This window comes from Salarias fasciatus, chromosome 12 (assembly GCF_902148845.1).
Source record: "Salarias fasciatus chromosome 12, fSalaFa1.1, whole genome shotgun sequence".
Lineage (NCBI taxonomy): Eukaryota > Metazoa > Chordata > Actinopteri > Blenniiformes > Blenniidae > Salarias > Salarias fasciatus.
In genome coordinates this window covers 8,273,620-8,289,055 of record NC_043756.1, presented here as the reverse complement: position 1 = coordinate 8,289,055, position 15,436 = coordinate 8,273,620, and the positions used below count along the sequence as shown (strand labels likewise).

The following is a 15,436-nucleotide window of genomic DNA, read 5'->3' as shown; positions in this document are numbered from 1 at the left end:
TCCTCCTTTAGCATTTCGTTATTTTTCTTCCACGAGGAAAATAAAAGAACAGAAAATATTGTTTTTGAGGTTTTCCAGATGTGGGCACCGCAGAGGAGGACCCAGCGCTGTATCGTCCAGCAGTATGAGAGAGTGTTTTTAAGTGTGACTGTACGAGTCGGAACAAAAACATCATATTTGCTTGTGTCTGTGTGTGTGTATGTGTGTGTGTGTGTGTGTGTACGTGTGTGTAACTGTGGTAACTGTGTTTATGTTTTGCATTTATGAGTGTAAATGTCTTTCTCTCCCTGAACAGGCAAGAGCCGCGCGCAAGTCGTCTCGTCAACAAACCATCACCAACACCGTCCTCGTCAATGTTATTCGTCTCTCAAGCTTTCCTTCTTCTCATTTTCTAATCGTCCCCGCGTCTTCCTGCCGGGCTCGCCGTTCGTTCAAGTCAGTGCCGCCACGAACGTCCCGAATCGGTTCGAGATGTCGGAGTGGAGCGAGCGCCAGGACGAGACCGGCCCCCCTCGGCCCTTGCTGTCCCCCAGCTCGTCTGTGCAGTGGACGGACAGGCACTGCAGGTGGTTTCCTCCATTGCTCCCACCTCCTCCTCCTCCTCCTCCTCCTCCTCCTCCTCCGCCTCCGCCTCCTCCTCCAGCCGCCGGGGCTCCAGCTTTACTCTGGGAGAGCTCTGATTCTGCAGACAAGCGACGAGAGAAAAAGGTTAATTAAGACTGTACAGAAAAATGAAAAACAACTTCAAGCAATTGGCATTCTCTGATACAGATGAACCATTTAAAATACACGCTTTTAATTAAACCAGTGTCATTTTCACATCCCACTCTAAATCTGCACTGTGAAATTAATTCAACACTATTCCACCCCCCCGTCAATAAGACTGTAAGCAAAGCTTCCTCTCCTCACACTCCACCTCCTCATGCCTGATATAAACACGTGAAAACACACACAAACATGCACCGGTTTATTTAGGTCCACCCGGGCGTTGCAGATCCGGAGCGGTCCTGCATGTCTGCGGGTCAGCGGGTCAAAGGGCACGGGGAAAAGTGTCCTTTAACCCTGCTTGACCCAATTTACCGGTATAATGGCCGTGCCACAGTATCGACCCTGTGTCACCAAGGTGTGAAACCTCATATTAAATGGTTGCACCCGGCCGCCAGAAAATCCATAGCGAGGTTGATTATACGTCATATAAAGAATGCGGGGCCGGAGTTAATGCTGATGCCCGAGACGCATGCTTCAACATATGGAGAAAAATCACCGCGTAACAAAAATGAACCCAGAAGACTGGCGGGGAGGGCTTGACTGGAATCTACTCAGACTGTTCCACACAGAGGATGGAATTAGGAAAAGTTTTTTAGAAAAGATATAAAGAATATGAAATAAAAAAATTTTAACAAAAAACACTGCAACTAGGTAAGAGTTAGTGGTGGGGCTGTGTGTTATGACACCAGTGTTGCATCCTGTGCTTTGGGTTTTGCCTCCAAGCAAGCCCAGAGCGCAGATAAACCGCGTGTGAAGATGTTAGAATCCTCCGCTTAAATCAGTCCGATTAATCTCCCATCTCCTTCACCACACAAAACATAGCGGCGCCTCGCTCCGTGCGGATGGTTGAAACGGATCCGTGTGCGGCGCAGAGACGCGGCAGCTTTGAGGTGCAGGGACAACTCGGCGTCTGAGCGTCGAGGCAAGTGGAAAACAGCTCTGACAAGCTGAGCTACATGTGTCAGAGGAGGGAGAGGCTGTGATCGACGGCAGTCTGGGCGCAGAGGCTGCGGATCACAACACTCCAGTCAGGGCGCTGCTCACCTCAGAGGAAAGAGGAGCGCTGCGCCATTTCATCCGCAACCCCGTTTCCCCTTTTCAGCTCCTGGTTCTCTGCTTTTGCAAAAACCATTTTCATTGAGTTTTTTTTTTTTTTTACATTTTTTTATCTCCTCCTTTCCTCCCCTCTCTTGAAGCGACAAAGTTTCACACAGAATGCAGCCACAGAGCCAGGGCCGAGCGGCCGGGACAGACATGCAGGCGGTGAGGCGGGCTTGCCCCCCAGCCTGTCTGGGCTGCGACCACTGGAACGGAAAAGTGGGGGGATTTGGTGAAAGGTCAGGCAGCCAAGCCTCCCGTTGTTCTCTGTTTCATTTGCCTCTCTGACTGCCGGTCTCTGTACATTTCCCTCTCCGTCTCCATCTCCCTCCCAAGGACTGGGGACATGGTGTAAAGGGAGGGGTGGGGGGGGCTGTGGGCGCAGGGGGGGTTGGGGAAGAAATAAGGATTTAGAGCAGTGTTGGTGGTGGCTGTGACAAGATCTCACATTTGCCAGAGGGTTCAGTCATACACCTCAGCATGGCTGATCCCCACCCCCTGCCAGCACTCCCTCCCCCCCTTCCTCCTCCTCCTCCTCCTCCTCCTCTCCGCCCTACCCACTCACACTCCCTCTTCCCAGCGCTGTGCCCTACAGCACCCGCCAGCAGCTCATGCTAGCTGGGCACAGCAGGGTCCGCACCGGCCTGAATAGGCAGCCAAGCGTTCCCCTGGCTCACTGCTGACACACAGCAAACTGACAACACACACGGCCAGAAACACACAACGCGCCAGCCGCCGCCGCCGCCACACTCACACCAGCCCTCAGCTGCTGTTCCACACGCACACACACACACACACACACACACACACACACACAGGCCTGCATACATATGGATGCGCATCCAGAAACACACACTCACAGGGACATTACTCAGCTTCGATCCAAGGACAAGAAAATACACCCACAAAGAAAACACACAGCACAAATTTATGTCCAGGTGTGAGATAGTTTAAAAAAGAGCCTTTGTTTTAATACAACTATGAAAATAGGTGTTTTTTTTTTCCCCTCTGACAGTTTGCCATCAGTTATTCTAAATGGCCTGATCGCCATTTGCTACGATACACTTTTTCAATTAACAGCATGTCCAGAATCCGCCACTCGTGAAACGAGCCAAGCACTTGACCGCCACCAGATTAAAATATCACTCGGTATTATAAGGCAGCCAGGGGGATTCGAGCAGCGTGATTTTTATGGAAAAATCAGACACTACCCTTAAATTGTGAGCATTATCCATGCCAGCGGATTCGTTCAAAGGTGGAAACGGCGGTGTGAAATTTTAAATCACACAAGTCTAAATCCCAATTCACCGTGACATTTTACAAGCAGAAAAAAATCTTTTCCCATTTTTTTCCCCTCCTCAATAAGATCTATCTTGTTATGGCTGCTCATTGACTGATGTTGAAATCATATCCACGGTAATATCTCAATAATAGCCTATTCATCTGAAGGGAACAAGCGGGGAGGAGAATACCTAATGGAACGGGAACGGCAACAGACACAAGCTCCGCCAAGACATAAATACACCTAAATATTCGTAACCGCATTAACAGCCTCTAAAGATTACCAGAGAGATGTGTTAGGTGAATCCTGAATTTAATGTGATGCACGAGTGCGACCGTATCCCTCACTCCACATGTAATAGGTGTTTATGTGGTGCTGATGGGGATGTTCGCACACACACACACTCACACACACACACACACACAGTGGCTGTCTCAGACAGACATCATGGCCAGAAACGATTTAGAGAGATAAGTAGAGCCGCCGCGGCGTGAAGGCAGGGGGAGCGCCGCGCTGCTCCGGCTGCCTGGATGACACCAATGTGTCTGGGAGCTGACGGCCTGACACGCGTTTACATGTCATGCCGCACGCATTCGACGCGCCCCGAGCAGCGCGGGAAGGTAAACAATGGCTGCTCGGAGACTCTGCTTTCCACCGGCTTCGTGTTAAGTGTAACAGCTTGCAATTATTATTTCAATTAATCCTGAAAGCAACAAAAGCACCGCTGAAAATAAAGACAGCGACCTTTTGATGGCGATACGGATAGTGTATTTGGAGAATAATTGCAGCAAAATATATACTGAATTAGATATGTTTCTCAGAAGTGTGTGTCTGCTTTCAAGTTTCTCCGTCACACTGATTTCCAGGCCTGACGATCCCAAGCGGCGGGCCTGTGCCCTTTTTATCCCGAGCTCTATACTTCCATGACGACACTTCACCTTTGACCCCGTGCCCCCCCGAGGCCGCGACCCCATCCTCTCTGAACACAAACTCCACCAATCACAGCCCTCCGCCCGCTGACAAAAACACCCAAAGGCTTCTGCTCCTATGACAGTGTGTGACATCAGGTCAGATTCCTTTAGCATAACAACCGGCGCTCTGGTCCCTGCGAGAGGATCTCTGCCTTTGTCAGCACAAAAAAACCCCTGACACAACCCGCACAGGAGCGCTGCTGAGTCTTTTGGGTTGTTTTTTTTAAATAAGGTGGGGGTAGAAGCATGAAAAAGACCAGATTTTAGCCTAAAAGTAAATGAATTTGAGAGCATGGGGAAATCGGACCAGACACGTTAAAAAAAAAGAATCGATCGGTCAGCTACAGGTGTGTAGAAGCATCGTCCCACGTCTGTTTGGCCCAGAGTGAGTGAGTGAGGCTCCCTGCGAAACCCTCATCTCCACCCCGGTGCCGCCGGCTGACCTTTCCCTCAGAGCGGGGAGGATATCTGGAGGGAGCGGGGAGGGGGCACATTTCTCAGGCGAGGGCACAGGGGTTATTTTGGTTTGAGTTTCCGCTCAGTTCTCTGCCCTGCAACATAAAAGAAAGAGGAAAAAAAAAAAAAAAAAAACACACAACAGAAAAGAAAAACTTGCCCAGGCAGGCTCTGCCCCCAGCACTTGTTACCTTCTCTGCAACAACACACTCATTCTCATCCCCACACATACACACCTCCCCCTCTGGCCACAAGAAGCGCTTAGGAAACCAGACACAAATCAGAACATGGGAAGTGATTTAGTGCCTCCTTCATAACTCACAGCCATGTCCAGGACCTGTCCAGCATGTCATCCAACTCAGTGACATATTGATCTACTTCACTGTCTCTATTTTGTTTCAAGCTCTAGTCCTGCACACACAGTGTTTTCTCTTTCCGCCTTCCTGGAAAAGGTCAACCACTTTTGAAAATAGTGGTGGTTTTTGTGATTAGGGCAACCTGCAAGACAAACGATTTCATTTGGAGAGGAATTGATTTCAAGTCGTCATAAAATCTCCCAAAAACTGCGTCGTAATGTGAAAAGCGGAATGTAAAAGCAGGCCTTTTTACGAGGGAAAATAAAAACATACATAAAATAACTTATCTGAACACTTACAATGCAGCTAATAAGGGAATAAGATAGAAAAAAGCATCTAATCAAATTAATTTAACTTCCATAAATGCTATAACTCAGTCAGTCGCCTCATGAGCGAAACTACAGATGTCTCTGTGACAAAATACAAAAAAAAAAAGGAAAACAACTTCTCCCCTATCTGTGTGAGTTTCTCTTGCACTCCATCAGTCTCTCCTTCCTTCTCCCTGGAGAAATAGCTCCAGTGTCATAACTCATTTGTCAGTTCCTCAATACAAATTAAAAGGCGCCTGACGACTACCTGGATGGCAAATAACATAACTGCTGCTGGCAGCGTGACAACACCCACACCTCGGAAAACCTGAAAACACACACACACACACACACACACACGTGCGCGTGCGCGCGGCCCTCTGCACTCTAAGAGAGGAAATTCAAACAAGTTCAGTCCCAAACAAACGCTTCGTTTCGGCTGTTTTCTCGGTCAGCGGTGGAGACGGTTGGGCGTCTGGAGGGGTTCCAGTCTCGGGGTCGGAGCTCGTCACTCCGTGCATCTCCCTGCTTCAGCTCTCCTTTCCCCGCTGCATCCGAGGAGAGCATTCACCACATGCTGAGACAAGTTTCATTTTATTCTATCACCCTTCCCCGGGGAAAACAAAACACCGGATGAGCTCCTATTTTGAAGAGTTGAGAATCCAGCAAAGCAAAAAAAAAAAAAAAAAAAAAGAAAAAGAAAAAAAAGAGCTTGACACCTTTGTTCATCTTTTTCTCTCTTCATCAGTCACAAGCACGCCTCTTTAATAGGCTCCCTTTGACTGTCACTGGTGCTCAGTGCCTCGCGAAGGCCCAGAAACACTGAGCACGGCAACACACACACACACACACACACACACGCACACACACCCAAAAAAAAGAAACCAGCGTCCCAATTTTCTCGACACCTTCGATGCAAGATGGTTCATTTTTCAGCCCTGCACTATTTACAAGCTGAGTAAATACTCTTAAACATTTTCAACACATCAGAATGAAGTGTGTGTGTTCCGCCGAGCCAGACACCTGAGATCAGGGGCTGAAGCCGCCCGCCTGACACCGAGTCTAAATAAATCAAACTTTATGTCTGCAGCTGACAAATCCACACTATCAAGTTTCAGCGCTCACAATCCTGCCCTTTGTGACGCGCTCTCACACACACACACACACACACACACACACACACACACACACACACACACACACACGCACAGCCGCGCACACAGGTGCACACGCAGCACAAACTACTACGCATTTGGATTTCATTTTCTGCAATTCCTCAACCGAATTTTAAAAAAAAAAAAAGTTGACTAAAGTTTGTACGACACTCCTCTGTGGCGCCAATAAAGTGTGAGCGGAAGAGTTTTTACGGCGGTGATGAGCCTGTCAATAACCCAGACGACTTACAGTACTCGCTGGATGATGAATTATAACTTTTACAAAACAATATTACCAATGCTAATTGCTACGATTATCATAATGATTATCATTACCGCGGCGCAGGAGTTTTGTGAGACGCTTGGCGGATGTGTGTTGTTGAAAAAGTCAATATGAAACACCTTGTAATGACAGGTAAAGAACACAGACTGCCCCGAGCTGTTTTTTTTTCTCTTTTTTTTTTCCACATTCAAGCACATGCCAATCACTTTCTTCTTTTTTAGAGGAAAGGAAACAAAAATTACTGGTGTGATTTGTGGGGCTGTTGTCGTACCGAAATGTCAAAGCCAGGCAGTCTCACAGGATTGTTCTCCACGGTGGAATATCAATACGGCGCTTTCTGCGCTTTAAGTGCTTTCTAGTTGGCGTGATAAGACGCAGGTTCACTCTTTTCAAATCTGTCAAAGTCAGAGTGACGGAGATTTGATCATTATTAGAGCTGTTTAAGGACTGATTACCGAGCGTGAGGAGTGAAACTATTCCACAAGGTCAACTGTGAAGTGTTTTAACTCTGCTGCTGATAAACAAAAAAAAAAAAAAAAAGTCACATAAAGTGCATGTGGCTCAAACAGCGAAAAGTAAAAATAACTGAATCACTTCCTACGCCTGATGGCTGCCTGTTATCAAGACTGTGCACCAGTTTGCAAAGCTTCTGGTAAAGATATAAGAAGAGAAAGGAAGAGGAAGAGGGGAGTAAACTGTACAGTCTTTCCTAAAGAACAAAAAAAAAAAAAAAAAAAAAAAAAAAAAAAGGAGAAACAATCTGAAGTGGCGCTGTACGAGGGGGAAAGGCGATCAGCTGAATTCCTTGATTCTTGACGCTGCTGAGCACCTCAGACTCTGCAGGCCAGGAGTTTACAGCAACATAGAGCGCCACGGTGGAAATAAAAAACACAATGTCACAGGGAGGGGGGGCCGGGCCTGGGGTCCGGAGGGGGACGTTAACGCCACACGCTTCACTTTAAACAGGCGAGCAGGGACCAGAGCAGGGTGAACCGACGAGCACGGCTCAACTTTTATCACTCAGGAAAACGCTCACAGACGGTTTTACGCTGCGAGGACGCAAAGTGCTCTGTTCGCAGCGCGAACACGAAACACATCTGACAGGAATACGTGACGTTTTACAGCGTGACACTCGCCGCACAACGCAGGGACCACGATGACCTTTCACCCCGTGTAAAGCAGAGCGCCTGCATCACCACACTGGACACAGCAGCACCATTCACCTGTTTACGAGATAACCTTACCCCACAAACTAAAAAAACCAACAAACACACACATCATGTGTGTTTTACACAACTGGAACCTGATTATCTCACATTCAGATTTATTCTCTGTAAAGACGGACACCTCCTTCTAAAACCCACGTTGAAATTAAAAAACAAACGTCTAAAAAATATGCAAATGCAAAGCACTCAAAGTGCAGCTTATAATTATTTACATTTCATTGCATTATCAGTTACATTGATAATGCATTACAATTAGCTCAGGTATTTGTGTGCAAATGTACCCTGCTTATTATTACTGAATTTATTAAGCTGCCAGAATGCCAGTTGTTTAAGAATGAAAATAATCGGTGCATAATTCAACAACAACACTCCCGAGAGAGCACAGTAACACACACATACACACACACACACACACACGCACACACACACACACACACACACAGTCTATGCAAATGTAATGGTGCTGACAAAAGAAGTTCATGACAGAGGACAGCTAGAAAACTATTTCACCTGGAAAATAAAGGGAGACATACCATGAAAGAAAGCCTAATTATGACTTAGCTAATACTTTATCGCTGGAAAAATTGTCTTAACACAGTTTCTTATCTCATAGACACGATTGAAATGTTAGATAAAGTTTTTATAAGCGGGAAATAGTCATTTAATCTGTCACTGGAAGTATGAAAATTAATTCCTTTTATCTAATTACGATGATCATCTTTCTTTGACCAAGTTATATTTCATTGGGGCTAATGGACTAAAGAATTGCTCTGATTTCTATTAAATTAACGACGCTGGCTCTTTCTTGCCGATGGCAGATTTTTGTTTACAAGACTGAGAACTTCAAAACCAGACTGAGTGCTGGAAGTGGATATTTTCTGCAGTGTTAAAAGCCTGTGGGATGTCGGGTCTTATGGACCTACTCTGTGGGCTATGACTTATCTTAAATTATTATGTTATTTTGCTCCCTTCTGTGTAGCCTAAGCATCAGATTCAATCTTAAAATCCCCCCCCCCTCCCCTCCCAAATACACCTCCACCCTTTTTTCATCTTTGCTGTCTGAAGCACTCAAATGAGAAACTGTCAGGAGCCGTGATTTGTGCTAACTAGCTATCGATCGCTCCAGAGCTGCATGCCTTGTGTCCATGCAGGGAGGGCTGAAGGAGGAGAGCAGAGGAGAGCAGAGGAAAAGAAAGCCATAGCTCCTTCTTTCTTGGATATTTGGAACTTTATGATGTGAAATGAGCTTTTAGCCCAGAAATGTTCAAGCACACAAAGCAACAGGATGAGTATGACTGACTGGGTATCTTCTTTTTTTAATTTCCACTCAAAGAAAAAGTCATTTAATAGCATAAACATTGATAGCATGCAGCTATTAATTATTGGTTTAAAAAATGTTTCCTTCTTTTTTGAGGGAAACTTGAATAAGGTGAAATGCACAACTTAGTTGTATTATTTATTTATTTATTTTTTTAATTAAATACAACGTGCCTGCAGCTCCAGTATTAAAAGAGAAGCAGTCTGAAGCCTCCGCCACCGTTGAACGACCGGTCCCAGAGCTGGTTCAGTGTAATGGCATTAGAGGAGCAAGCCGACACCCGGAGCTCGCGCTCATATAAACAATGCGCCCCGGACTCCAGAGTCCGCGCAATGCGCGCGCCCGCGCCTCTCTGCACCCGCACCGATCAGAACAAAGAGGCGCCGGGGACGCGCTCGACGCTACACACACATACATACAAACACACACACGCACACGTAAATTCACACACACGCACAAGCTGAAGCTTGGACAAGATACAGGACGATTACTTTACGTTTATCTCTCCTCAATGAAGCGACAGTAGCTATCAGTCGATGCTGAATTAAGTTTAAATCGATTAAACAATGACAGCGTGAATAAAAAAAACCAAGAAAAAAAATTAAAAAGTCACTTACAGCAAAAACACAGAAAACCTAAAAATAAATCCAGGATAGAAGAGAGTTCAACTCAGCAGATAACATGTCGAGTTTTCTAATATGGATAAAATACGCGAAGTAACCACCAATAACGAGATCATGCAAAAGTCAATGTATTTATAAAGGCATCCTCATATCATTATTGTTATTATTATTATTATTATTATTATTATTATTATTATTATTATTATTATCATTATTATTATTATTAAAACTGCAATACATAGGTGGATAGCGTGCATATGTTTAAAAAAATAAAGAACGTTATTTGCATTTTTATATAAATTAATTAAAAATATATAAATTCATAACAAATTCATAAAACGTATTTTTTGGGAGTAATCTCACCTCTGAAAATTCCAGAATTGTCCTTTTACATCATATCTGTCACTTTCTTTAAGAAACTCTAAATTGTAGAAAAACTATTAATTTACGTTCTTTCTTAAAGCTCCAATTCACTTTGTGAACAATGATAAATCATACATTATTTAAAAATGACAGGAATCGATAATACAATAATAATTAACGACCAAAAAAATACACGCTAAACCAAATACCAGTGGGCATTCAAAGCATTTATAAATTGCCCTGACAATTTTGCTGGCTGAATTAAACTAACAGCGCGTGTCAGTAATTTCATTCTGATATATCTAATCCTTGAAATGATAATCCCTGACCGGCCGATCTGAAATCAATGCACTTTCACCAGCTCGGTATTATCCCATGATAATAACAAAAACAAACACGTAACGAGGCGAGGGAAACCCCGCTGCGCAAAAGCATATCCTCAGAAAGCTATTAATCTTCTCAATGTAGTTGTTCACCCTGAAAACCGAGATAAAGAACCACAGGAAATGTTTACTTTTCTTGAGCTGTTCTTTTGAAGTGCCTGTACAATGAAGAAAACTTAAAAAAAAATACTTTGACCAGACGTCTTCACTGTGCTCATTAAAACAGAATTTTCATTGTTTGAGCTTTTTTTTTAATTCATAAAAACTTTAATACCAACTCATTTTAGCCAATTAAAAATCCATTTAAAATAAAAATAAAGTTATTATTAGTTCTAAGTGGTAAAAATTTAATGGGACTTAGTGTGAAAATTTTAAAAAGGAATTTTAAAAACTTAGTATCAATAATCCCAATTAAACAGAAACAGGTGCTTTGAGCTTTCTCAACAAAGACAGCAGAGTATTTTATGTTATGTGGGTGGTATTTTAAATAAATAACTTTAAAAAGAGCCTTATGAGGAAAATATACCACTTTCTTTTTATATGAATAGTAAATGAAGACTGAGTTTTATGTGAGTGAGTGAGAGGGGAGACAGAGGAAAAAAGATCAATGCAGAGAACAAAACCAAAGAAATAAAACTGTTTGATTTACCTTCTTTACTGTTGTTTTGGCTCTTGTTTTTTTCCCAGGGTCCCATGGCCTTGTCATCCTCCGACCCGTCCATCATGGCCTTGTCACTGGGCACGTACCAGGTGGCGTGCTGCTCTGCCATGAGGGTGTCAAGGTCAATAGTGCCCATTGAGCCCTTCCCAGCATCCGGGCTGCAGCTCGCCAGCTCATTGTCTCCGTTCTGTGAGGGACAGTCGCCATTCTTTTTGCCATTCTTCATAGCCAGAGGCTGGTCTTCAGAGATACTGAACTGTTGCCGCTGCAGCTGGATCTGGGCCTGCAGAATCTCCAGAGGATGGATTTCCTCCTGGCCAGAGGTGCTGGATGGGGTTCGTACCTGTTCCACACCAGGCGTGCCCGGGTGGCTGACCCCACTGGCCCCTGTGCCCACACCAGCGTTCAGTCCATAGCTGTCTGGCGTCGAGGTAGTATGATTGTTAATGCCCATGCCTAGGGGCTTCTGTCCATTTATCAGCCCGTGGTCACTCCTCTGCATTTTCGGGGAGGCAGTGATCATGGGGCTGCGATTAGGCTTCGAGGCTGAGGCCCCTCCTGCGTCTGAACTGGAGGACACCTCATCCTCGTTGCCGTAGTGGGTGCTGACATCGTCAGGAAAGTCCACTCTCGGTGAGCTACTGTCAGACTTGGCAGCAACACTTTGAATGCCGCTGTCTAAAGAAGACATAAGGTCAGCCTGGTCCCCCAACATTAGGTCACCTCCTTTTCCCCAAGAGGGTGACTGGAGGTGTTTCTCATGGGGCGTGCCCCCACCCCTCTCCCCAACGCCAGCCGAGGGGGTCTGCTGGCCTGGACTTACAACAGGGTTGCCATTGTCAGAGGAAAAAAAAATTCCAGGGCTCACATGTCCACTGTCTCTTTTTCTCCTCCCTCTCCCTCTCCCACTCCCTGTTGTTGCCTTCCCCTCACTGCACGGGGTAGCGTCCATGTTGTAATTTGGGGAGAGGGCACTGGCTTCCCCCTGCACCGTCTGGCTTTGAACTGCAGGCTTAGAGTTGCTATTCCCGGTGCCAGGCATCTGGCTGTTCTGGGAAGTGCTGCTCTGAAAATATTCAGGACCAGCACTGCCAGTCCCATTAGATGTGCTGCTATTAATGTCCTGCTCTGTCTGACTCAGTTTTCGCTTGCCCTCATTTTGGTTCTTCTTGTTGAACGTTACGTTGAGATTGGGGGCCCCTAGGCTAGCGATCATGTTCTGGCAGGCCGTAGAAAGGGCCGCCAGGCAGCTCTGGCCAAAAACACTGTCTTTAGTGCTGGTTTTGCTGAAATTCCCGAGGGACAGAGCTCCCAGCTTACTAACAGACGACCGCTGGCCTGAGGGGAACTCAGGCTGAGGAGGGTAGCTCCCTGGTGAGGTGCTCACCCCCTGGGGAGCATTGTGGGCAGGCCCCTGTCGGTTAGCCCCCCCATAGGGAAATGTTGGCTGTGCTCCCATTGGAGGTGCAGGGAAGTCAGCTGGCCGCCTCTCTGCTGGTGCGTTTGGATGTCCTGTCCCTGCTCCTGGAGACTGCATTTGTGAGAGGTTGCCCATGTTACCGCCGAACTGCGAGTGCATGCCCGGGGAATGGAGGGTCTGCACATGCCCGTCTCCTGGTATTCTCATGGGCTCCTGCATGCCGATGCCTGGCCTAAACATCATCCCAGGCCCGTTCTGCTGCAACCCTATGTCGTGAGGCCCTGATTCGTTACCCGCTCCACCCATACGCCGGGACATCATCTCCCCCGGCGGGTGGGAGCCCTGAAACCAGTTCTCCTGAGGTACATGAGGATTTTGTCCATCAATGTTGGGCATTCTGCCACCATTCTCTCTGTCAAAGTTAGTCTGTGGCATGTTTCCGACTGGGCCACCATGAGCCATCGGGCCAGGAGGAACATCGCCATGGTGACCCAGCTGCTGCAGACTGGGCTGCCTCATCCTCTGCTGCTGGTTTCGTGAAGCCATCTGTTTTATCATCATGGCTGCGTTTTGGCGCTGCTGCAGAGACTGCTGCTCAGGTCCAGGGTGCTGCAGGGGACCGGGTGCGAAACCTTCATTCACAGGGGGGGTGAATTCTCCAGGAAGTCCAGGGTAGGCAGAGGGGGACAGGTGGTTGTCTATACTGCCACACCAGCCTTCACCACCGTGCGCATTAGGAAAATCAAATCTAGGCCTTTTCGCCATGTTCATATAAGGGGAGTCAAAGTGTTGCAGCCTTTGATTTGGGGGTTGCTGGGAGGGAGGAGGAGCTTGCTGTTGCATATTAAACATGGGGTCCCCATAGGGGTGCAGACCCCTATTTTCCAGTCTGTGAATGGGATATTCAAACTGGTTGTGTTGGCCAGGCATCATGACCCCTCCATCCAGAATGTTAGGGTTAGTAGAGCTGGGCTCAGCCTGAGGGGGTCGGGGGAGGCCAGGGGGGCATGAGTTCTGTCTGGCTATCAAGCCAGCCTGTTGTTGCTGCTGCATGAGAGGATGTCTTGCACTGACCCCCGGCTCCATTCCCACGGGCACCTTCCGGCCGTTTCCAAAACGCTCAAAAAACACTCCATGCTGAGGTTGCTGGGACTGTGGCGGCGGCTGGTGGCCCTTGGAGATGCCTGGCATACCTGGTGTCCGAGGCATGCCGGAGTTCCCCGGGAAATTCCCGCTGGGAACCGGCCTTCCGGGGCCAAAGTGTGGTAACTGAGATTCTGATTCTGATGGGGAAAACACAGGTACGTCAAAATGTCCAGACTGAGGCTCACTGGGGAAGTTATAGTCTAATCCTTCCACAGCTCCCTGGTTTGGCATCCGTCGAGGCTCCAAACCATGAGACTCAGAGGATGATGATGAGGAAGAAGGAAGACCGTGGAAGGATGCTGCTCTGTTGGGTGACTGGTCCAGGGGTAGACAGGGGGCAGGGACGGCATGATTGCCACTAGGAGGCCCGTGGTGTTGGAAGTCAGGCATGTTACTGGAGCGCTGCTGCGGCTGGGGGAAGCCATCCCCTGTCTGTCCCTCAGCAAGAGGATCAAATCCTTCTCCAAAACCCTGCTGTGGTCCCATGCCATTATTGTTGTAGCCCATTAGCCTACCACCATGTAGGCATGATGACCCTGGCTCCGGGCCTCCAAAATTCCCACTGAAATGAGGATGGTGCTGATGGGGGTGAGGTTGATGGCCGTGAGGATGTCCTTGATGAGGTTGCTGGTTGTTAAAAAATCCATGCATCGGTCCTTGCTGCTGCTGCTGCTGCTGCTGGAGTCCTCCACCTGCATGCATGTCTGAGTGTCCACGCGGGTGAAAGCCCCCGTACTGCTCCCCGTTCATGTTCATATTGAGGCCGAGCATTTGCGGCTCACCCAGGGGGGGCATGCCGGGCTCCACGGCTCCCGGCGGGCCTCCGGTGTGGAACCCCGGGCCTTTATAATGGGAGCCCATGTTCAGTCTCTGTTGGTTTATGTTTCTCTCTGACTGGCCAGGGTTTCTGCTATTAATTTGAGAACCAAACTGCTCCAGCCCAAACATACTCCTCTGCAATCAATCCCACATGACGGCCGGTTTGCCAGACATCGGCACACTCTCTATTTTTCCGTCTGTCTCAAAGGGCAAAAAACAGAAAAAAGACAAAAAAAAACAATTGAAACGTCTGTATAACTTTGCTGATTGATATACTGTATCTACTTTAAGTGTCGAAACTCACCAAATAAGTTCTCATTGCTGCAAATATACTGTTTCGCCAACTTCTCCAAGGACGCGAGGATAGACTGTCCATTTACGCACGGAGATTGCGCGTCAATTCCCGTAAAAAAAAGCTCCACGTATATCTTTTAAGACGATTGACAAGAGCCCCAAAAACAGCTAAAAAAAAAAAAAAAACTCGTCCCACTAGTAATGTTTCACACACTGAAGTTTTTCTGTGTGCATTTCTTCGGAGCGAACATGACACACGCTAAAAAAAAAAAAAAAAAAAAAAAAAGAGTTCGCTGACAAATTATAGAGCGCAAAAAGTCTCGCGGAGAGAGCAGGCGATATAAGAGTTTTTTTCTGTTAATTACACGTTATTCCAGTCCGATGTCAAGTGTCCCAGAATGACTTTGTGTATACGGTCCCATGATGAAAATAAAGAGAGAGAAAAATCCAATCGGTGCCTGGCGCTCCCGCTGCTGCTTCGCGTAAAGACAGTCTTTATCAAATCGA

General features: G+C 46.9%; 1 protein-coding gene across 1 annotated transcript; it reads right to left on the bottom strand.

The window, feature by feature from the left end:
• Positions 1-253: 253 nt before the first annotated feature.
• On the bottom strand, positions 254-15,083 carry mn1b (meningioma 1b). The gene is made up of 3 exons (XM_030104433.1): positions 14,940-15,083; positions 11,239-14,832; positions 254-682 (listed from the first exon to the last, which is right to left on the bottom strand). Exons 2-3 carry the CDS (start codon positions 14,762-14,764, stop codon positions 432-434), a joined length of 3,777 nt encoding a protein of 1,258 aa, XP_029960293.1. The 5' UTR covers positions 14,765-14,832; positions 14,940-15,083; the 3' UTR covers positions 254-431.
• Positions 15,084-15,436: the final 353 nt, after the last annotated feature.